The 23590-nt window shown below is 49.3% G+C and overlaps 1 protein-coding gene across 1 annotated transcript; it reads right to left on the bottom strand.

Annotated features, from left to right (window-relative positions):
• Positions 1 to 1528: 1528 nt before the first annotated feature.
• Positions 1529 to 20149, bottom strand: LOC149365580 (endothelin-converting enzyme 1-like). The gene is made up of 5 exons (XM_089544389.1): positions 16422 to 20149; positions 10919 to 12066; positions 8223 to 8443; positions 5661 to 6040; positions 1529 to 3414 (listed from the first exon to the last, which is right to left on the bottom strand). Exons 1-5 carry the CDS (start codon positions 18099 to 18101, stop codon positions 3109 to 3111), a joined length of 3735 nt encoding a protein of 1244 aa, XP_089400515.1. The 5' UTR covers positions 18102 to 20149; the 3' UTR covers positions 1529 to 3108.
• Positions 20150 to 23590: the final 3441 nt, after the last annotated feature.

The following is a 23590-nucleotide window of genomic DNA, read 5'->3' as shown; positions in this document are numbered from 1 at the left end:
GCTTCCGAGTAGTGCACTGCACGGGCTCGGGCCGGCCCAAAAGCCTGGGCACAGCCCGGACCGAGGGCCGGGCCTGGGCCGGGCATGAAGTTGCGAACCTGGGCCGGGCTCGGGCTTAAAGCTGCGGACACGAGCCGGGCTTGGGTCCGTACAGAAACGGCTGGTGTTCGACTATTCATTCACTATTGCAGAGTGAAGTACACAACTACGGCAATGGAGCGGCGACACGGATGAGCTATGAGTTATAGTACGCGCTGAGAAAAAAAAAACTAAGCTTCATTCATTGACTTATTTCCTTATTTCCACGACGCGGTGGCTTAGTGGTCAAGGCGCTTGATTACTGAGCCGGGGAACCAGGGTTTGCTCCTAGCCTCGGCGGCAGCATTTCTCATTAGGCTGCAAGCATGACAGCCATGCACTTTGCAGTGTCATTGCTTGTTGAAGAAACCCAGGTGGTCGAAATGATCCGGAGCCCTCTGCTTCGGTGTCTCTCACAGCCTGACTCCCCTTGGGCTCTTAAGCCCCAAACACATAGCTTTTATTTTATAGCTATATTTTTCTCATGCGAGAAAATTCGCAAACTAAAGCGCGTTTGGTTTTCTTTTTGATCAGCTGACCGGAACGTCTAGTAAATTAAATAGCTACAAAATCTCGCGAGAGTTTGTAAATCTAATCTCATAACCACATCTATCCCTCCTCGCTTCTTCAGCCTGGTTGTCATGACAAGTGTTTTGCCCTGTAAGTTTTCACGTGGTTCGCGCTTTATCTTCTGCTCCACCAGTATGACTAAAATTCAACCGGTCTTAATTGGCCATTGATCGTTCGTTATCCCAAAACATACCTATACACTATTAGAGATGCATTCGGGAAGAACATATTAGTTTAGGACGCCTATAGTCTTCAAACACACCCACCGTGAAATGCTCAAGCCTTTTAGCTTTTCGTTTCTGCTGAAAGGCGACCAGTTCGGCTATAAGTTCAATCTGTGAGATCGCGTTCACTAAAAAAATGTCATCCCCCTGCTTGCTATGCAGCTTTAATGCTTATACTTCGCGGGCGGCGAAGTATAACTGATTAAAATCATGGGGGAATGCAAAGTATCTATTACCCTTTTTAGTAGTAGCCCTTTTTATTTGACTCTCGGAACTTCCGTGTATATGTTTGCGCACTATACACGTGATCACTGTCCAAAAGACGGGGCGAGCACTACTCTTAATCACTTCTTTCTGGGTCAAAAAGAACCAAATTTCTGCAAGCCAAACTGTGGTTTCAGAACCTTTGTGGGCCAGTTTCTTATCGGTCTAGTAGCAGTCTGCTTGGTCAGAGTGAGCAGTATATATACCTCAAGCGTTACTGTGAAACGGGCCGGGTCGGGCCCGGGCTGGGCTTCACTCCGGGATTCACGGACCGGGCCGGGCTCGCTAGAGTGATTATTTAGCGGGCCTGGGCCGGGCCTGGGCCGGGCCCGGGCTTGAAGACGCGGGCTTGGGACGGGCTCGGGCTTCAGGTCTCGGGCCCGGGCCGGGCTTGGGCCTCAGATTGAGGCCCGTGCAGTGCTCTACTTCCGAGTGCCATCGCATTAAAACGACGATTGAAGCAGCAGCACAAAAACGAAAGTGAGCCAGGAGTGTGACAAAGATGGGATTGCGCGTGCCCAAAAGGCGCCTTTTACATCGGTCCACTCGGGAATGTAAAACAAAATCGTGGCTGTTACACGCATGAAGGGTTGCTTACCTTATACACGGTTCTTTTTCTTATTGGTTTTTATTATGCAGCGCCCCGCGACAGCATGCTCTCTATTTACGTTGTGGGACAACGCTGCCAGTGACGGCTCCAGGGCCCAAACATTTGCCGGACACCGGAAAAGTTTGCCGAACGCTTAGTTTGGGTACTGATGACGAGGGTGTTTCATAACAGCGCAGCCCGCATCTTCAACTGCATTAGGAGTTTTTCTCGAGACGGTCTTTTCTTTTTTCAAGCAGACACGCAAAAAACGCTGTACATCGACTGGAGTGGCCTTACGCGTCTCGCCGTTGGAGAATCGTTGGACCTTTCCTCACAAGCCGAACAGAATACAATGAAAAGATCCCTCTACTTGTATCATGCATGCACAACCATTCAGTGAAATGCATCACACAGGCGGCGAGTCCTGGTTCTTGTTACCATGCGCTCAATGGCATCAACACAGGGTATGCGAGTGCTATGGAGAGGAAACACTTCATCGGCATACAAAGAAAGAATGACGTTGTACTGATTTGAAAGATACCTGCGCACTACAGGAAGCACACCATTAGACGGCTTAGGAGCCTATTTTAGGGTAACTTAACTTTTAGGGCATTTCAATTAAAGATGGTCATTCCTATCTATGTCGTAGCTCTATTTGTAGTGTTTATAGGGGCCAGGTATGCAACAAACGAGAACATTCAGTGCAAGTAGCATAGCGGAAAAACAGCTCTCGAAGAGTATACAGAACAGTTGCAGACGGGCTCTTTACTAGTCCTGTCATCGAAGTGAAGGCGGCTTACGTCAGACAAGCGTAAGTCAGCTGGAAAAATATAAAACGCGGCATTAACTGCATCGCGTTATTGCCTTCAACTATGGGCGTAAAACGGTGCCAGAAGTATAGCGTCGTGGTGTCAAATATGCAAGAATCCCCTCTTCGACAACGATGCTGACGATAGGTTTGAAATGCGTTTCAAGATTAGCCAGTCGTAAAAGCACAATGCTATGTAGCTCGAAGCTCCTTTACAGGGCTTTACAGGCTGTTTACAAAGTTCTATACAGGGCCCAATATATTCGAAAGCCAAGCATAATATTCAGGCGCATTGAAATATGATAAGAAAACAGTTACTACAAACGTATTTCAGACGTAGTCCCAACCACTTGGTCGTTTTGTCACATAGCCACAGTGTTGAAGATAGGGTCCAATAAAAAAAGTAACAGAATAACCGCAAGGAAAATAAATATTCACGCGGCAAAAGTATTCTTGCAGAAGCTAAAGATGAACTGGATGCGCACTACAGATATTCAGTCCATGATTTGCCAGCCACGCATAAGGACCTCCCGAAGAAGTATTCCAGGCATGTTCCTGGACCGTTGCTCCGATGGTCAGAGAAGCTTGCATCTCTGTTCCGGGTTCATGGGCGTACCGGGCTTGCACTGGAAAGCGGCAGCGAACTCGGGCACGTGCTTGAAGGTGTCGTCGCACTGCACCTGTGAGACGCGGAGAGAATCCTCTGCTCCCGGGCAACGCGTGAAGCAGGCGGCCACGAAGAACAGCTGCTCGTTGGAGAGGAACTCCAGGCCCACCACACGCCGGGCGCGCCGCAGTGCTTCCCTGTTAGCCCGATACGCCTCCAGCGCGGTCATCAGGGACACCGGCTCCATGTGGTGGGCGTAGTTATACCGAATGAGCTGCAGTGGCAACAAGAGTTGTTCAAGCTTCAACGAGAAGGTTGATCTCTGCAGTACTGGAAGGAGACCTATGTCCAGTGCGTCATTTTACAACAGAAGCTGTGTATGGAAAATTCGTCGAAATAACGAGGGTCATCGTCGCCCTCTGTGCATGAGGCTACCCCATCACCCCTCACCTCCATCCGCACACCTAATGTCGACACCTTCTTACCTCACACCTGCTCAATACACCCGTTTTTCCGGTGCATGCGCGTCTTGTAGCAACATGGACAAACGGAATCTCTCTATACATGACAAACAATAGGCGCCTCTCCTGCAAAAATGCATTCTCGTGGATTTTTCACAGAAGTTCATGTATTCCCTCGAGGCTATTTTCTTCGTGTACTAGTTTTAGAGCGCAGCTCTCTGGCGTCCGTTCCTGGATTTCGCGTCGTCGTCGGCGTTGTCGTCGGCCTCGTAACCAGCTCCGCCCCCCTTTCATCCCCCCAGCGCTAGCAGCGACCGACTGATACCGCTGGATGCCGCTGACGCCGCTAGAGAGTCAAGATAACGTGACTGCATAGAACACCGTCGCCGCCATGCAGAAAGAGGAGGAAAGGGTCCCCCCCCCCCGTTCTTGTGTGGCGGATAGGGTGCTCTTCAGTTGCCGACGCGCCGGTTATTTCACGTAGGCCCCGGCACGTCGACGAATACGTGACCACCTTCCCACGGCTAGACCTGGTTCTTTGCGCTGCGGAAGCGAGGGTATCATATTGTTTGTGTCGGCATCGGCGGCGTTGTCCCTGAAACCAACTCCGCAGCTGGGGTTGACTCACTATCGAAAAGGTGAAACAGCTTATTTGCTGCGCTCAAATTTCGCATTAGGAAGTAACGTAATCGTCGGTAATTTTTTCCTTTCTATATTGTTCTTGACCCCAATAGGATGACTTGAGTAACCTAATCACCTACAATTAAACGCGGCCAGGAAGGAATGTCCGCTGGACGGCCATCTCTCTGTACCCAGTGATAACACCATGTCCCAGGGGTATCCGAATCAAAGCCAAATATCCTAACATCTATGAGTACTTGCGAGAGATGTCAGTGGCAAGTCCTTGTTTTAGAGGTCCTGTCAAGTTATCCGGTGGATGTCCCGCTCGCGTGAAATTACGGACACTAACATGATATGCGCATTCTCTCTGTAGAGATGTTCTGACACGTTATCCGCTGGATAGACCGTTCGGCCGGTATTGCGAACAGTTACTTGAATCACGTCCCATTATACGTTTTAATAATGTTCGCGACAAAGATGGCAGAGTGGACTCTCTTACTAATGCAAGATATCTGCAACGTGGTCCGCTCATTTTCATTTCTTGTTTGTGTCGTCACAGATTCACAACTCATTGAAATTGTATCTCTTAACGTGCAAGAGCCACTGGCTTCAAAAGGCGGCTCTTAGATTTGGAGTACATAAGCTCGTGGAAATTCTTCGCTCTGTGGATGCGTGCGCAATATATTGGAGCTGCATGACTTCTTTGTAGCCTTTCTGCACACCCTGATCTGTGTTTTGCACGTGTTTGTTGTTAGTATGCTCGCTGTGACAGCATGTGGTGTTATACAGATTTGACCCGTAAAAATGTCACCACCGGGCCAAGCAACACCACCTTTTGATCAGCTGTAGTCGTTTCTTCATATCGAAATAGGCAAAAATGTAAGTTAGGCTTTGCAAATAGTTTTCACGTGGGCAGAACAATTTTTGTCTTTTGGGCACGCAAAAATCCTCGAGGAAATTTACCGTTATTTGACAAATAACCAATATGACCTTGTTAACGCACATAAAAGTCCTTAGGGACTTCCTACTGACCTCCCTTGGACACAGAAATTGCGGCCAGAATGATATCTAGGATATCCGCGGGCGTTCATCCACACTTCCTGGGGATATCCTCATGTCCTTTCAAGATTTCGCAGGGACATCTCTTGTATGTCACTGTTGTCACTGGGTTCAGTGTCCACGTTTGAAGACATAGCTTGGGGGGTGATCCTTATTGTTACCTGTTAGAACTTGGACTTGAGACTTTAATCCAGGCAAGCTCCACTACATGCAGACGGAAAAATGAGTGGAAGTGTGACGTCTAGGCTCTAAAATGCACTGGAGCATTACAACAAACAAAACCCCTGCGGCAGAACAACCTCCCGTTTTGATGGGGCTTGAAACGAGAGCGTCTGTAGGCACCCATATTATGGAAAGAGCTTAGCACTCGAACACTCGCCTTGTTGGGAATGCTCTTTTCCATGCAGGCAAAGAAATTCCAGATGACTCTCCTGACACCCTTTGAGGCGATGTAGGCGTCTACAAAGAGCCGGCTGAGGCCCTCCGCCACCATGTTCCCAACTCCGGCGTAGTTGAAGGCTCGCGCGGCTTCCTGGTCGAAGTAGGGGAATGTGAACGCGTACGGCATCAGGGCCATGTCCGGAGAACCTTCTCCGCTCAAGCGAAGCAAATACTCGTCCCGGTTCTTGATGGCATTCGACAGACGGAAAGACGAGAGGTCACCGAAAAGGCCCTGGATGACCATGCGCCAGTTTGCGACAAGCGAGTCGCGCTTGAACGTTGGCAGCTGCTCGCGGTGGTGGTGCTGCTCCCCAGAACCTACACCGAGAGAACAGGGAGTGTTATGCGCAGTGTGTCGGTCACGCTCTGGATTAAGGCAGAACGCAGGTGAGGGCAGTTGGCGCGAGACTGAAGCTTCAAGATCTCGCGCAGAAAGTTTGCTTCTTTGAATGGTAATTTGCAAGCATTTACGCACAATCTGAGATCACAGATGAGTTGAGAAAACCAAGAATTCGAAGTCATATGTTTTCAAGAGCCTCGTGATTAAATGTGTGTCCTAAATAGTTTCAGTAGCCTCCAGCGTTGTGCAAGAACATCGGAACTCTATTGTAATATTGGCTATTTTGTAAAGTAAATACCGAACGAGGCATCATGTTCCGCCGTCTACCGTTGTGAGACAGGACCAGTTGGGGGATGCATGTTTTTTTAACAGCCACCGTAGTTTCGCGCAGAGCTGAGCATTTGTGGGTGGAAACGTTCGATTTACAAATCTGCTTCTTCCAGCTAGGTGATCAGTAGCAGCTAATCGCTGTCTGTGCCTTTTAGCTGAGTGCTGTGGCGCTCTCCCGTACTCACTGGGCTACCTGGATATTTGGTTTGGTTTATGGGTGTTTAACGTCCCAAAGCGACTTCAGGCTATGAGGGACGCCGTAGTGAAGGGCTCCAGAAATTTCGACCACCTGGGGTTCTTTAACGTGCACTCACATCGCACAGTGCATGGGCCTCTAGAATGCTAACTCCATCAAAATTCGACCGGTGCGGCAGGTATCGAACCCGCGTCTTTCGGGTCGGCAGCCGAGCGCCATAACCACTGAGCCACCGCGGCGGCACCTGGATCTTTCACTGACCCGTGAAAGCTCCAGTCTCTGCCTCTCAGATTCTAACACCATAGTCTTCCAGTGAAAGATAATCCCAGTGTTCAATAATTTCATCCGGTGATGACTACCATTTCAACGTCGTCTTGGCATTATGCACAACTAGCCTTTATGGTAAACATTCGTGCCTGTACATATGCATAAATCCTGGAAAATCGCATTTTCCAACAAGATCTTGTTTAATCATCATCATCAGCCTGACTACGCCCAATGCAGGGCAAAGGTCTCTGCTATGTCTCTCCAATCAGCCCTGTCCTTTGCCAGTTGCGGCCACCGTATACCCGTTAATTTCTTAATCACATCCTCCCAACTAACGTTCTGCCGCCCCCGGCTACGCTTGCCTTCTCTTCGAATCCACTCCGTTATCCTTAAGGACTAGCGGTTATCTTGCCTTAGCATTACATGCCCTGCCAAAGCCCATTTATTCCTCTTGATTTCGTCTAAGTTGTCTTTAACCCGCGTTTGTTCCCTCACCCACTCCGCCCGCTTCCGATCTCAATATTACACCTACCATTTTTATTTCCATAACTCGCTGCGTTGTCCTTAACTTAAGCTGAACTCTCTTCGGTAGCCTCCACGTTTCTGCATCATAGGTGAGTACCGGTAAAATGAAACTGTTCTATACTTTTCTCTTGAGGGATACTGGTAAACTGCCATTCATTATCTGAAAGAACCTGCCATATGCGCTCCACCATATTCTTATCCTTCTAGTTATTTCCCTCTCATGATCCGGATCAGCTTTCACTACCTGCCCTAAGTAGACATATTTTCTTATTACTTCCAGCCCCTCGCTACCAATTGCGAGCTGCTGTTCCCTTGCTGGACTGGTGAACATTACTTTGGTTTTCTGCATGTTAATTTTTAGACCCACCGTTCTGACCTGCCTGCCTAACTCATTGATCACTCTTTGCAGTTCCTGAAGGCAATTTTTCGCACATTTTAAGATCGCACCATAGCAATCAATATATCCGCAGATCCACCCTCGGAACGCTTGTTGTTTTCTGCTGTTTGTTGTAAAAAACGCACCCCACTGGTTTTTAATGTAAGTCTTAACTCTATACCCGGTACGAGCGCAGGACATACTTCAGAAGCAAGGTATTGCTAAGAATCCGAAGTTACATCATTCTGATCAATAAGTTCCTAGCTCATCGGCGGCACATGCGGTCCCCACAGCAGGTGAGCTCAAAAACTGCACTACCGAAAAGCGTAATCGTCGCCTAATTTTTTTGGCCACGCCGTACTTCCACCTCCACGCCGATGTCACCGTTTCCCGCGGGAGAAATTCTCACACATAGCGGTCCCCGTAACAAATGCCCCGAAGATGATTCGACGGGACGTTTACGCACGTCCTTGCACGGTCGTCCGAGCTTGGCCTTTGGACTTCTGCCCGTTCGGTTCGTAGAAGTAGGCTAGCGACATGACGGTCGAGTTCCAATCGCGGACGACCGTGACGTTCTCTCTGTAGTGCTCCCAGCGAAGTACTCGGCGACGATACGAGCGTCGGACGTCCAGGACAAGCTGCTCTGCCGCAGGGCGCAGGGTGTTGGGAAGGAAGTTGCTGCTGTACCTGGAAAATGTTATTTGTACCAACCGACTTAACAAAGAAAATGATACTTACAATGATAGAAGACAACAAATTTTTTGTTCTGTGCTTTTACTTTGGAATGATGCGTGCGAAATTAGTAAAGATGGAGCACCACGTGGAATTCGCCTGCGCTCATCAAACAACTTATAATCGGTGAGCTGCGTTTCTGGAATTAAAGCAAAGGGTTACGGGAAGGTCGTCTTCTGCCACTACTTCCGGTTACAACTTTCTCGCCTTGCTGTCTTGCTCGCTTGCTTCATCGCAGTCGCTGTGTTAGTATCGCGTATTCTACTAATTGCGATGTAACACCGCTGATTGTACTCGATATTTGCAAAACCAATGCCACCTCGACTCTAGTCTGCTTCGTGGGGCGTTTTCGCATGAAATTCAGCTAAAATAAAGGAAATGATGTGAGGCTTCCTATGAGTATGCAGTGCTATGTGTTGAGACACGCTCGTTCAGTGACATGAATGGATCATTTGCAATTACGCGTTGTGAGGAGAATACATATATTGCCTTCTCGACTGTCCAAATACGTATATCGTCTCAAATGTACCGGCTTCAACACTGCGCACACTGATCTGGGTTGACTCCGCTACCCAACCAAGTGACGCATTTATTCCCCAAATCTTCGCAGAAGTTAGGCGTGGACGGAATATGTATAGTTCAGATGTTCATTCGCTTGCGCATCCACACGTTTTTGTGCGCCGGGCAGAGAAAGATACATGGCATATCAATTTCTCTTATCAGCAAGTTGCGCCCTACATGCATAGGTGAAAGCGTAAAGAAGATGGACTCGTATGTGGCCTCAAGAAATGGTAGCACAAACCAAGGGTTGGAAAAAGTTGTCCCTTCTTTAGGACTGGCTAAGTGGTTAGCACTCGGCAGCAGATCTCGCTTTATGTGGGGTCACGTGGTGTACACTCCATTTAAATAGCCAGAGGGGGTTGTTCTTGGACACCTGTTTGTTTTTACCTTTTTGGGGGTTCGATATGCCACTGTGGAGGTGAAGCCTCTTAAATGCATTAGGATCCACGACCAACACGCTCGCTCGAAGCCGATGCGATGGCTGAAGCGTTCGCAGTGTTCTGCGAGAGCCGGACATAAATGTTTTGGGAACTCAACTCACCGCCTATGTGCTTCGCCTACGCGATGAGGATAGAGAGAGACGAATCGAGATGTGCTGCTTCCCTCACAAACATTTCTTTAGATAGTCTATGGACTGTTCATAGAGTTATCTACGAAGTCTATATACTTTCTGTAGAGAAATGTCATAGATTAGTCCAAAGCCAATACAAATGCTACCTGTCTACAATTAGTGGATTGATAACCATACACGTTCAGTAGACTTTCGTCTACAGAGAGTCTTAGACTATGAATAGGCTAAAGGAAATGTATATAGGACGACAAAGAGTCTAAAAGAAGTCTATAAGTCTACAGACAATTTTTATAAGGGTTACTCTAAATTCCTCCCGAAAGGTTGGGACTTTTCTGTGTCAGCCTTGATTTGGTAGACCCTTGTCTATTCCTATGCTATACGATCCAAACAGACTGACTTCCGTCGAAAATAAGAAGCCTCGCCGGGTAAATTGGCATCGGCTCTGCCTGGAAGCCGCAAAGCCGGCCGCGGTCTGCTCGCCCTTGGGCAGGGTCGGGTTTGGCAGTGAAAATCCTTCGCGCTGGCGTCGTGCTACATGTTTCCATCTTAGATTATTAAATGATCCGATTATTACGCGACAGAGTGTACTGCTCGTTCGGTCGAAAAGCCGTCGCCGTGGCGTAGGATAACAGCCAGGCCCCAGATACGCGTCGGAAAAATTATGGAGGACTTGTATGATGGGTATGGGGCGATCTCGGATATTTCATTGTGCATGAATAGATTGCCCGGAATAATGCGAGCTGACACTGGTACGAATGCTTGAAAAGTGCACGCACAGAAACTGCCAACCCCTTCAGCCGTCCTATTCGCGTTCCTGAATATGGCTTAGAGATACCTGCGCACAGATGTGCCGACACGAAGCCCACATTCCTCAAGCCTCGATGTGATTAGAACGCTATCGCGTGAACTGTTAGGCGGTGCATAAGCGTCTCCTAAATTTTCCATGCACAGAAATTAGCTAAGTGAAACAATCACAGCAACGTTCACTTAACCTAAAACAGCTTTCTGTTGTGTCCCATGCACAACCACACCTTATCATATGCAATTTTATGAGCTGAGGTTTGGTTTGGTTTATGGGGTTTAACGCCCCAAAGCGACTCAGGCTAAGAGAGACGCCGTCGTGAAGGGCTCCGGAAATTTCGACCACCTGGGGTTCTTTAACGTGCACTGACATCGCACAGTACACGGGCCTCTGAGGCTGAAGTTTATCTCTTTCTGTGAACACTGTTCTATTATCGTTTTTTTCTCTCAAATTTCGCAGTCGTTCGCGTTGAAACCCGAACTGTAGTACGACGTACCCGTAAAGGACCTCGTCCCCGATGATAAGAAATGTCTTGCTGAAGCAAGAAATCCCGTGTCTCAGTTCGGTCTTCACCTGGCTGCCGTGGAAGTTGACCAGTAGCCGCTGGTTGGAGAACAACGCTGCCACCTGAACCGTGCACCACGAAACAAAGAGGTGCATGGCCTCTTCCTTTTGCCAAGCCCAGAGCTTTATCAAGTGGAAGATGAAACTATAGGCGTCAGTACTGAAGATAATCGTATCTTGAGGGTCCAGAGGGACCCCACAGTATCGCAGAGCTGTTATCCAGCGTTTTCGAGTGAGGTTAGCGTGCACGCTGCCGTTCATCAGTATGTCAGGTATTTCGCTCAAGGGCGTAGTGTCCACGCTTCCCCACAGGGGGTTAAATATGTAGAGCTCTACGTAATGTGTCTCCTCAAAGAATACAAGGCTGCCCTGCTCGATAGTGCCATTCGCGTGAGCCAAGAACTGGTCCCTCAGGACATCGAAATAGCGTTTCCGGCCCCCTTCGGATAAACTAAGGTGCTCGTCCATTTTCCATTTCAACAAGTGGAACTCATCGGCTACTCTCAGAACCACCTGTTTTCTGTCTCCCCTAGACATGATCTCGACAGTGAGGATCGCGCCCCAGCCGAGCTGAAGAGTCGTGAAAAGAATAGACCGCAGAACATCCGGATTATGTGCCACGCGAGGCCACACAATGCCTGCTTCTGCAAGTGCCGACAAGACGTTGGGTAGTTGGTCGCATTCGCCTTGGCCTACACATTCGCAGCTTCGGTAGAAAACGGCAGCGTTTTCCATGGTGCTTCGCCCACTGTCGGGGATTTCGAGGCCGCTGACCACGTTGGACAGGCGGTTTAGTGCTGCTTGCAGTGAGTCCTCGTTGACGCCCAGCTCATGGCTCTTTCGCCAGCCGTCGCAGACGTAATGCGTGAAACTTTCGCAGGGGCTGACGGAAGTGTTGATGGAGGCGAGCAGGTGTTTGGAGTAGGCTTCGCAAGCTTGTGTGGCGCACATGTTTTTTTCCTCCTTCTTGGTCCCGCCGCGAATGAGAAGGAAGGAGAGCACAGATACGAAGGCCAGCGTAGCAATGATAACAACGGCATAAACCTTGGTTGAAAAACTGGGCTTGGTGGCAGCGGTCCACTAAAAAGAGTAAGAGAAAGAAGGAAATTAGCGTCGAATAAGAAATTACAGAAAGCGACAGTGTGGACACAGAACTATGAAGATACAGGAGCACCTTTGTGAACTTTTCTTTATCGACCACTTTCCTTTCCCAGTTCCTCTTGACACCAGGTGAGCGTAAACCAATCTTCTACCGCCCCTGGCGCTGACTCAGCTGATACGTTACCTCAAGACTACATATTGAGTGTTCATCTTCGAATAAACTTCACTTGTAGTCAGCGCCTGTGTCGTGTGAAAATTGGTTTTTGAGGGAAGGGAATGGCGCAGTATCTGTCTCATATCTCGGCGGACACCAGAACCGAGCCGTAAGGGAAGGGATAAAGGAGGGAGTGAGAGACTGAAGGAAGAAGTTCCGTAGTGAAGGGCTCCGGAATAATTTCGAACAGCTGGAGATCTTCAACGTGCACTGGCATTGCACAACACATGAGCGCTTATTACGTTTCGCCTCCATCGAAACGCTGTAGCCGCGGCCGGGTTCGAACCGGGCAACTCCGGCTCAGTGGCCGAGCGCCCCAACCACTGAGCCACCGCGTCGTTTATCTTTATTGACCTGTGTACGCGCTGTTCCTATCTGTTATATCAGACGTACTAGCCTGCAGCAGCACCCTCAATAAGTACGAAGTTCTTCCAAACTGTTAGTAGGACGCTGATGACAAATCGATATGGGCCTCTCTCGACTGATTACCTCGTTACTATGATGAAGAGATTACTCTCCCTGAAAACGGAGCGTTTATAAACTTGAAAAGACCAGTAAATTAAACGCAGGTCGGCCTTTTTCGTAAGCAAACTGCGGTGACGGTGACGTCTTAACACACAGTTCTTTTGTGGCGGATCTCTGAGGCTAGACCGCATTGCCAATCGCCTCGGTCACGGAGTCTTTCTTGGTCTTGATGTAACGAGTTCGAATCGTGTTTTGAGAAAGAAAATAAACGACTTTAATACCCAATTTCCTCAATAATAAATGCATGTCTGATGCCGAAGAAACATCCCCATAGCTAGATCGAGCCACGGAATCGAATTATATTAAGGACAGATAGCGCATACAGCTTTCTGTGTCCGTTTAAGGAGACAGAACAACCTGAATCTGCCAGGTCGCACCTGCAACTTCACTACACGAGTTCACAGCGGCGGAATGAAAGTATTCCCACCAAAAGAAAACTGCTAATATGTGACCATATGTTTGTTTGGATATCAAGAGTAACATTAATGGCAAGGCTAATGTGTATATCTTTCGATTACGTATTCAGGAATAGCGTTAAGAGTCCCTGTCAGCCGAAAGAAACCGACGTAGTTGTTGGCGTTGGCGTATCGAGAAAATCTGGATTGGTCGCGAGAGACGTGGCGTCACAACCTTATGACCTGACGCAGCTTTTTCGAACACCTCATGACGACTAAGCAGTGAAACAGTGATGACGTTATTACACAATTCCTCACTGGTCTACAGGGTCGTGAAGGTAATCCACTAGCATTACGTAGTAGTACCTCTGAAGAAAGAAAAGCAACTGCGACCGCTTTGGACGTGAGCCGGGATCAAAGCGCTGCCCCTCGACAGGAGAGGAACATTCGTTCGAAATGGTTAAAGGGAGGCCTTGTGTGCCTTGCTTTGAATGTAAATAAAGAAAATGAAAATGGAAAATAAAAGTAAAATATAATAAAGAACTGTGTTCGTGTCTGCGAAGTAATATGCAAAGAGGACTCCAGGAACACAGGCCACTGAAGGAAAACTATAGCGTCATACCCTGAAGGCGGAGCTTAGTGACCCCCGATATTTTTTTTTTTCCTTGCCAAGTAATATTTTTATTTCTCCTCTGATCAGAAGTCCTTTTAAGTACTCCACTGAGCGGAGACTACGTATGTTTAATAATTCCCCTGCGCCCATTTGCTGAAGGATGATCAAGTGGTCAAAGCCCGTGTATAAGTAGTACGCTGGCTTCTGAGAAAACAAATATCCGGTATAGTCAGGACCTGTTCTGTTTTATATACGCCTTATTCTTGACCGTGCTTGTGGTGGCTCTCAGTTTTAAGCCTCGTAACTAAGCGCCCCCAAAGATAAGTTATAAGTGCTTGTACCTTGCTAATTCGTTGCGCCATGTATGCTTATACGTTTTCAGTGCCGAATGAAATTCCTTAGCTCTATGAAAGGATAAGCACCAGATTTTATTCTTTGCCATTGCGTCTTTTTCTGTGAACTTAAAGGCAGGAGGTGTGCATGTGTGCTTTGGGTTTTATGGCGCATAAGGAACCAGGGATATCATGCGCGAAACACATGGCTGAAAGAACGTTTACTGTGCGATAAAGGGACAACTTTTTAAAAGTTTTTGGGTCGTTTCGTTTCTCGTCCTGTGTGTTGCGCTGCGTTTTCTTTTTTTTTTAATATTTCGTTCCTTTAGGAGCTTAACTATCTGAGTACTCTATGAGTACATTCTCTTCTGAGAGAAAGTAGGGCTGAAAAGGAATGTGTTCGCTGTGAAATGTTGTGGAATGCTTTTTGCTGGAATCCTGATACCCCTCCTGGCTCACTGGTGCAGCGGTTAAGCGATGCGCCACTGCCCTGCGATGGCAGGTGCTGCCACCGGCGGTGCTTGTGAGATCCAGGGCGCTGTCCCCTCCCCGAGCAACCTCTCGTGGCCAATCATTAACTAGATAAAACATGATACCTTGCGCTGAAAAACACAAGAGTCGGAGACAAGACGCCGACGGGACACAAGATTACGGCTGCAAACTAGCGTGTCTCCCATCGGTATCTTTTCGTTGTCCCTCGAGTTTTTTGGCGACCGTGTTTCAGCTCGTAAATCAAAAGCGCCAACTAGCCCAACTTACATCTTTAATCACGATCACTGAACTTCCTGAGCATTAATCACTGAACTGCCACCTGCCATGGTGGGCAGGCCGCGATGACGTCACAGGGTCTAATGACCTAGGTGGCCCACTTGCCATCCAGGTTGGTCCTCTCTGGGGATTTTTGTTTCGAAAGCAACACTACGCTAGTCGCATCGCCATCTGCATGGTTTGTTGTGTATATAAAATTGGCAGTGGCTTAGCTCTGATATGGAAAGATATACGTCGCCTGAGGTGAGGGCGAGGTGTCCACATCTCGGTGGACACCTGAGCCAGAGGGAAGGCGCATAACTTCCCTCTTAAAACAGTGGACACCTCAACCATGTTTTAAGCTAAGTGGCGGTAGTGACAGGTGTGCGCTGCATGCGTTGGCATTGACAACGTCGTGCCAGAAACGCAGCGCTGAAGCCGTAGGCCGTCGGCGTTCGTTGTGTTCATTGGCGTTGACCACGTTTTACACTCCGATCATTTTAAGGAAAGGAAGTGAGCATAATGGCTCCCTGGGTCAGTGGACGCCTGAATCATGCTTATAGGTACATGGAGTGATGAGAGAGAGAGAGATGTGAGCTGCAGGCATTGACAAGGTTGTGCCAGAAACGCGGTGCTTAAGCCATAGGTCATCGGCGTTCATTGGCGTTGGCATTGCCAACATTTTACACTCCGATCATTTTAAGTAAAGGAAGGCGAGCGCGCGCGGCGAGGCACGCCAGCTGTGCCTAGTGACGTCACTTGCTCCTCGCGCATGCGCAGTATGGTCGTGCAAGAGCACGCGAAACGGCAAGACTGTGGGCAATGTAGCTCACGCAACAATATATGGCTATTCGCAGGTGTTGCTTTGCAATCCTCCAGGTTTAACCAGAGCTAAACCACAGCCAATTTTTTACTGGCTTTTACGCTCACGACGAACGACGCTGACGACTACTACGCCGGCTATTCAGTGACATGACCCTTAACAATATCGCGTAAAAAGAGGCTTTCCTTCCTTCCCGAGTATGAAGCTGTGTGTAAGGTGCGTAAGTCTGATGCTAAGGTGGCATAAGGTATCGTGAATAAAGCGTTCCTAATGCTGACTCCACTTCCAGTAGCCGATGATCTGCTTGACCAGGTGCATGTTGTTATTGATTTTATTATTACAAGTATTCTGACATTTCTGTTCTAGTTTGATGTCTACCAGCTTCATGTAATATTCGCGAGGAATTTTGACCTGTCAGTTTTACCTTTGTGAGCCCGTGCAGCACACGCGTTTCTTTTTGGGTGGCGCCTATGCCGACATGTTTCGAGACCCAACGGCACCTTAACCTTGTCCGTGTTTTGTCGCTGTCACTTTATTGTGTATGATATCTCCGAACAGCTGCACTATTTCTCCTATTAACAGCTGCAGTGTGTTTGTGGAGATCTTATCATAGCTGCTTGTGGCAAATTTTTAGAAGGTCTTCGGGAACCTCGGATAAGTGAAGTCATGAAAGGGATAAACTTACCGGACTAGGGCTCTCTGGAAGTTTGTCCGTGCCCTGGCGAAGCGCCCCCGGTGATTGGGTTCTCGCTTCCGGGCTCTTTTGGGGCAAATCTTGGCCAGGACTTCTAGCTGCCGTCGGTCTCTCACTCTGCTTGCCGCCCTTAGTTTCATTCGCCTTGCCTATAACGGGCATCGTGGCTTGGAGTTGAGCGCCGATGATCCGGCCTGGCTCCATGCTGCTGGTCGCCAGGGCGATGGGAGTGCTAGCGCTAGCGGATAAACCGACTTGTGACGTCGAAACCAAAGCTTGCTTCTCACTAGACACTGGTATATTCGATTCTATCCTTTCCTGGCCTCCTGATAATTGTTCTTCGTTAGAAAGAACGTCGTCTAACGGCTTGTCTTGGCTGCTCGGCACGACCCTCACGCCTATTGTCGAGCCATTGCTAGATATTGGGACAAGTTCTTGGTATTCCCTGAGTGGTGATTTCCTATCTCCCATTAACTTCCCGCTTGAAAGTTGGTCTTCCAGGGGAGGCAATAAGTTCGGCTTATTCGTTGCTGACCCTTCGCCTTGGTCGGCGATGGCACTAAGAGCATCCACTGCGCTGGGAGACGGCACGTCGCTACTCGCGTCTTGCAGCGCTGCCTGGTTCGAAACGGCGTTTTGGTCATCGACGACAGTTGGCTGCGTCGGTGCTGTGGAACTCTCGGGACGCCTTGAATCATCGCCTTTTTGTTTGTCTGGTGCTTTGGGCGACTCGGCTTGCTTTTCGGGGCTCATCGGGGTAGGTTCTTCAGCCTGCGGGTCTTTGTCAGCGTTGTCAGAGTCCACAGACAGGGTCGTTTTGCTGGCAGCGGGCTTCGGAGGCTGGGGACTGGCATCGGCACTATGGCCAGCTCCTGACGGGCGTGCTGCTTGTGTGACTGGCACTTCGCTCGCGCCAAGAGGCAAGGTGTCGTTAGATGTGCCAACTGGTGCTGGGTCCCCGCTCCTTCCCGGTACTTCTTGAACATCGGTTTTGAGAACGCCCGGCTGTTGTTCTTGGTTCGAAGGAACGCCAGCTGGGTCACTCGCTGCAACTGAAGACCCCGACGTCTTACCTTCGCTGCCTGGCACATCGCTTGTGCCAGTGGCTGAGCTACCGCTTGATGTCGGGAGCAGAGTACTGCTCCCGGTCTGGACTGGCGCTTTCGTGGCTTCCGTTTCGTTATCGCGAGGCAGCGGCTCCTGACTTGGAGCGATGGCATTCGGGGGACTCGCTGCGGGTTTGAATGCTGGCGCTTTATCTTCCCTGCCACTTTTACTGCGGAGAACATCGGGTGAGCTCGGAGTCGAAGCTTTTGCGTGCGCTCCTTGCAGCTGGTTGGCCTCGCCTTCTTGTTGCTCCGGCGAGCTCGGGCGCTGTGGGCGCTTGGAAGCGCTGCTTTTTCCTTTCTGGCTTACTTGCTTGGGAGACTCAACTTGTTTCCTGGAGGCCTTTGGGGAGCGAGGGGTCCTTGGGGCAGACTTGGAGCCTCCGGGCTTCTTTTTGGCTTTGGCGACGCCTTTGTCTTCAGGGCTACCTTCCATGGCGGAGCTAACTGAGACGTTCTTCTGTTTCTTCGCCTTCGGGAAAACCACGCTCGTGCTCACGCACAGCGCGAGGATGATGCTGACAACGACGAAGACGTGCGCACAAAAGTGGCACGTGGGGGCCATAGCGTTTCTTACTATTACCTAGAGGGAAAGCTGGCAGCCCGTCTATGGGAGTTTGCATGGAGGGCCCTCGAGACCACTTCAGCCACCATGGGCGCTCAAAGCATCATGGGGCGGTGAGGTACCGACTGCAGAACTACAACTTTTAGCCAGAAAATAATAGAAAAATAAAGCTGTTCGATAACTGCGAATGACGTAACATTAAATATCCTGTCTGTAAATTGCGACAAACGAGCAGAAAAGCATGTAAATGTAAAATTTGCCCAAAATAAGAGATGGCTAGCTTTAATATCGGCTAAGTAATGAACACTGCAAAAACTAATATTTCGTAATTAACAGGCGCATTTTTAAAAGTAAATATGTTTTTAATAAATGTTGGTTGGTTGGTTTATGGGGTTTAACGTCCCAAAGCGACTGAGGCTATGAGAGACGCCGTAGTGGAGGGCTCCGGAAATTTCGACCACCTGGGGTTCTTTAACGTGCACTGACATCACACAGTACACGGGCCTCTAGAATTTCTCCTCCAAAGAAATTCTAGCCGCCGCGGCCGGGATCGAACCCGCCTCTTTCAGGACAGCAGCCGAGCACCATAACCACTGAGCCACCGCTGCGGCTTAAAAAATGTTGTTGCTTAGATACTTCAAAGGTTTTTTAATGGCATTTCGAAAAAATGAAACCTTTTATTGTCGTTGCGTTTTCACTACTATGGTTTTTGCACACTGCGTTCGCGCGAAAGTTGTCTGCGCACACACGAACAGCGTTTTCGGAATTAAACTTCTTAGTAGTGCCACTCCGTGTTCCTGAAAAAATACGACTGTCCCGCAACAAGTAGCTCACCGTCCCATGATGCTTTGAGCGTCTATCGTGGCTGAAGGGCAGCGCCGCCAGCTTTCCCTGTAGGTAATAGTAAGAAGCTCTATGGCAGGGGCACCTTGGCCAATCTCCCCGCGTGGGTATGTGCCATGTTTACTGTGGAGAAGAAGAAGAAGAAGAAAAGTGGCGAAGTAGAACACAAAAATAAATAGAAAATGGAAAGAGAACAAAGGAAGAGGAAGGAAATGGAAAAAATTGGAGGCTTATCAAGGTTAATCTCAGTGGATGCGAAGCATGTCCTTAGCGTTTGGAGGCATCTTGACCGCATACACGCCCGGCGCGCGCCGCCTCATCCCTGGCGTGACGTCACATATCACGTGATGCAGCGATGGTGGCGCCGCCGCCGCGTCGCGCGCGACGGCGCGAACTGAAGCGTGGAGGCCTCCGCCGGGCGACGTCCGACGGCGCGATATGAGGCCCCATCTGCAGCCGGTGTGACGTCATCACGTGACGTCACATCATGTGATCTCACTTCAAGGTCAATGGTGGCCACCGCCGGGAGGCGACCGACGGCGCGATATGAGGCCCCATCTGCAGCCGGTGTGACGTCATCACGTGACGTCATGTCACGTGACCTACTTGAAGGTCACTTGAAGGTCAATGGTGGCCACCGCCGGGCGTCGCGCGAAGGCCCGAAACCTACGTTATATGCTTCGCATAAAATCAAATCCTTGACACGTAGCTTCAGATCGTCCAAACAGAGCGTGGAAGTAACCGGTGCTCGCCAACACGTCCTGTGCAAAAGTTGGTGCGACAGGGCCGGAACATTTAATTACTGGCAAGCAAATACAAGTTTCGCTGTAGCGCTTGCCTTTGTAGGGGCTCCTCTCCACCTGGGAATAATGGACAGCTTGGCAAAGACTGGTGATTTCGCTGCTCGCACCAACCGAGACCATTATCGCTTCTCCTTTGTTAGAACGACACTAGGAGGACATAACAGGTTATTTTCGGAAGCGCTTCAATCAACGCGAACAGAGAGGGACATGGGCAGAAACGAGCGCTCCCTTGTCTCTCTCTGTCCCCGTTGATTGCAGAACTTCCGAAAATGACATTGCATACCAATTAGACCGATCCGTCACCCTTCTTTTGGTTCGTTTGATATTTATTTGCTTTCCCAACGTACGGTTTGCCTCTCACATTCGATAATTTCTGCTTATTTGCGTGATGAATACGTACTTTGTTTTAGAGCGCAGCTCTTTGGCGTCCGTTCCTGGGTTTCGCGTCGTCGTCGGCGTCGGCGTCGGCCTCGTAACCAGCTCCGCCCCCAATGTCACGCTTTTCAATTGGTCGAAATGCTCGTGACGTCACAGTGCGCGAATTTCAAATGGGGCCAATTGTACTTTGGCTAGTAACCATGCACATGTATGGATTAAAGAAAGTGTCTGTTTGGAGCTGCCGCCAACTGACTTGTTGTGTTTTACTGAGGGATGTATGTGGTTCTGGGAAGATCTGTCTTTCTTTCTTGAAGTGGGTAGTAATTTCTTTGTAGGTTGTCATTCGCTCCTTCCATATGGTTCCCGGAGCAGTACAGCCCCGTCTGTTCTCTCTGTGGGCACCAAAAGGCAGACACACCGCACATCCTATACTCATGTACTCAAGACAAGCCATCGCACAGTCTGCAGCTCTCTACCCAATCTCAGTGGGAGGCCGCGCTGCTCAGCTCGGACCCGGAGGTTCAACTTCGAGCCACAGAGCGAGCCGAAGAGGTCGCCGAACGACATCGTCGGTCGGCCACCTGGCGTCCGGCCTAGAAGAGGAGCCCACCGCGGGGAGGGGAACATGACCCCAATCCGCGCCTAAGACCTCTTCTTTAATAAAGTTTACCTCCTCCTCCTCCTAGTAACCATGCAACCAATCAAAGGGATCGTATAGTGATGCTGCAACTAAGTTGGACTGAGTTTAGTTAACTGCTTAATTAATCAATTAGCCTAATTAATATAGAGGAGAATGAAGAGGTCAGAAGAAAAGAAAAGAAAAGAAAGACGCGCGCCGCAGCGACAACAGCGTCCGCGGAAGGAGACGCTGCTGAAAAAAAAAACAGATAAGTACGAAGCCGCGTTCCCTCCACCACCACGCACTTCCCCACTCAGTAAGACGTTGCTCGTTTCATATACGTTGTGTCGAACATCCTAGACAGTTCCAACAATTGACAGGTTAATGACAGAACACAATGGATAGAAATACAAAAATATAAATATGAAATAGCCTAATTAACCTTTCTAGTTAGACCGCATAAGTCAATAAAACCGAGAACGAAATTGGTCGAGTTGGGGAATCGAACCAGGGTCTCCGGAGTGCGATACGAGCACGCTAGACACTCCGTAATGCCAGCTGAATGGTTTGGAATGAACAAAGGCGCGTCTAGCTAATACGGCGTCTTCGTTCACTCCCATCTTCCCCCTTTCCCTTACGGCGAGGTGCAGGTGTCCACCCAGATATGCGAGAGAGATACATTTCCTTTCCTCAAAAAATAAATTTACCGTCCAGCAAGGCGTACAGCCGAATTGCCGATGGCGTTCTGTGGACTCCCTGGCAGCGTTGCAAGACGCTGTCGCGTTCCACTCTTACAGGCGAAGCTTAACATGTTAACCACACATCAGTAACACACGCAGACAGCCAATGGACGCGTCATTCGCTGGCAGCACTTGATTCATCATTCACAACCACATTCTTAACGTACGCTCCCTTGCCGCACATGCCAAGGACGTACACCACGATCACATTCTGCGCCATTCCTCTGTACTTTGCTTTGCTGAAACCTGGATGGATCCCGAAGAGCCTCTAGAAATCATAGATTTCCTATACTGCTGTGGTGCTCGCAGAGACCACAACGGAGCGGCGGGAGTCGCTATCTACTTGCGCACAGGTCTCTCTGCAATACCAGTCGAAATGTTTGGCACGTCACATGAAGTTGGCGAACTGTGCGCCGCAAAGTTGCCCAACGGCTTGCTGGTAGTAGCTGCCTACTTCGCCCCTACCGCGCTCACGAAAGACGTCGTACACTTCCTGCAACTCGCATTAACCGTCCATCGATCCACACCGATGTTAGTAGTGGGGGACTTTAATGTTGACATAAAGACAAACAGCAATTTCCTAACACTTATGCGGGAGAACATCCCGTTCCTCTCGCTCGTAACGCGTCCCACGGCTGTGACAACCTCGCGAGGCACTTGTATAGATCTCGTCTTTGAGAATCAAGCATTGGTGTACCAAGTCGAACATATATCAGTCTATTTCTCCGACCACAAAGCTTCCTTCATGACTGTCAAGAACTGTTAGTGGAGTCTTTGTTAAAGGAATACGTGTGAAAAATAAAAAAAAATTCTGTGATAGCGCATACATGTGTTGCTCGATTTCTTTGCCTCAATCTATCGAAAAGGTGAAACAGCTTATTTGCTGCGCTCAAATTTCGCATTAGGAAGTAACGTAATCGTCGGTAATTTTTTTTTCGACTAATTAGTTTGCCCCGTTTGAAGAGTTGGTTGAGCTCCAACAGTTATCTAATATCGGGATAAAACGTTCACGCGGCGGAGTTCGCGAAAACAAAAATGATTTCGGTGCCGTCATATGAAACCGAATCGCCTGAAATGTGTATTGGTTTGAGGGGATGTGCATTCTCTACTCGATCGTATGAATAGCCGGCGACTGTGTATCGCGATGCAGAACTACAATGAAGTTATACATTACAATAAAGTATTGGTTGAGGCCAAAGTGAACATGGGTGGCTTAAGGTGATTTTTTGGTCATTTAACGTACGGCTTCCAAGATTCGCAAACAAACAAACAAGAAACCTTGCGTCCTGAGTGGTGTTACGTTTCGCCTTCGTCGGGTGGAAGAAAACGGCGTGGCTGCAGCGGAACGCCGACTAGCCCCGAAACGCACGTTACCCACGGAAGCCGCATCCGTCTGCCCGGATGAAGTTTTGAGCGAGCGTCTCCCCTACACCGCGGGCGAACGCACGTTCGAACGCATGAAATGCGCGGGAACGCCGCTCGTGGACATTCCAGCGTCTGCGCTACGTGGGTGGCATCTTTCTCCCTCTCACAACACGTGACGGCGGTGTGATCCCTCAGGAGTGTGTGTGTGTGATTGGTGCCACAGAGAACTTCCTTCCTCGGCAGGCCCGGCCCCCATCTAGGGAACCTAGGGAAAGGGAACACTTTAAAACCTCGGCAGCGATACGGCCGAGGGGCTCTCATCACCGGCTCTCATCAGATGGTCTCATCATGTGCTCTCCTCATGCTGCGTTCCAGCATTGAGCGTCTCGTCACCGAGCTCCCTTGTAAATAATGTAAATTTAATTGTATAAAGTTTTCTCTCGTCTTTTCCCGCATCCTCGTCTCCGACCTCCCTCATTCCCTCTCCGGTCCGACCATGCTACCTGGTTTTTATACGCGCGTGCACACAAAAACGACTATCGGCGAGTTGCATGGGTTGCATGGGCGAGTTGCAATTTCGAGGAGCTGCAAAGCGAAGTTAACTGATTTTACGCCCAGTTGCGCGCAGCGAGCACCGTTGTCACTTGCGCCAGGTTGCATGACAGCGACGGCGGCAGGCGAAGCGACGCAACAGAGATACGCATTCGCTCTGCGCTTTCGTCCGCTTGGCACTTAGTAAAC

This window comes from Amblyomma mixtum, chromosome 1, assembly GCF_055824585.1.
Source record: "Amblyomma mixtum isolate Tamu chromosome 1, ASM5582458v1, whole genome shotgun sequence".
Classification (NCBI taxonomy): domain Eukaryota; kingdom Metazoa; phylum Arthropoda; class Arachnida; order Ixodida; family Ixodidae; genus Amblyomma; species Amblyomma mixtum.
This window is presented reverse-complemented; position numbering and strand designations above follow the sequence as displayed.

Coding starts and splice junctions, on each gene's coding strand:
- LOC149365580 (XM_089544389.1), bottom strand. CDS start 18,101: ATGGCCCCCACGTGCCACTTTTGTGCGCACGTCTTCGTCGTTGTCAGC. Junction 12,067..16,421: donor TTCCAGAGAGCCCTAGTCCG/GTAAGTTTATCC, acceptor TACTCTTTTTAG/TGGACCGCTGCCACCAAGCC. Junction 6,041..8,222: donor TCGGACGACCGTGCAAGGAC/GTGCGTAAACGT, acceptor CTCTCGGTGTAG/GTTCTGGGGAGCAGCACCAC.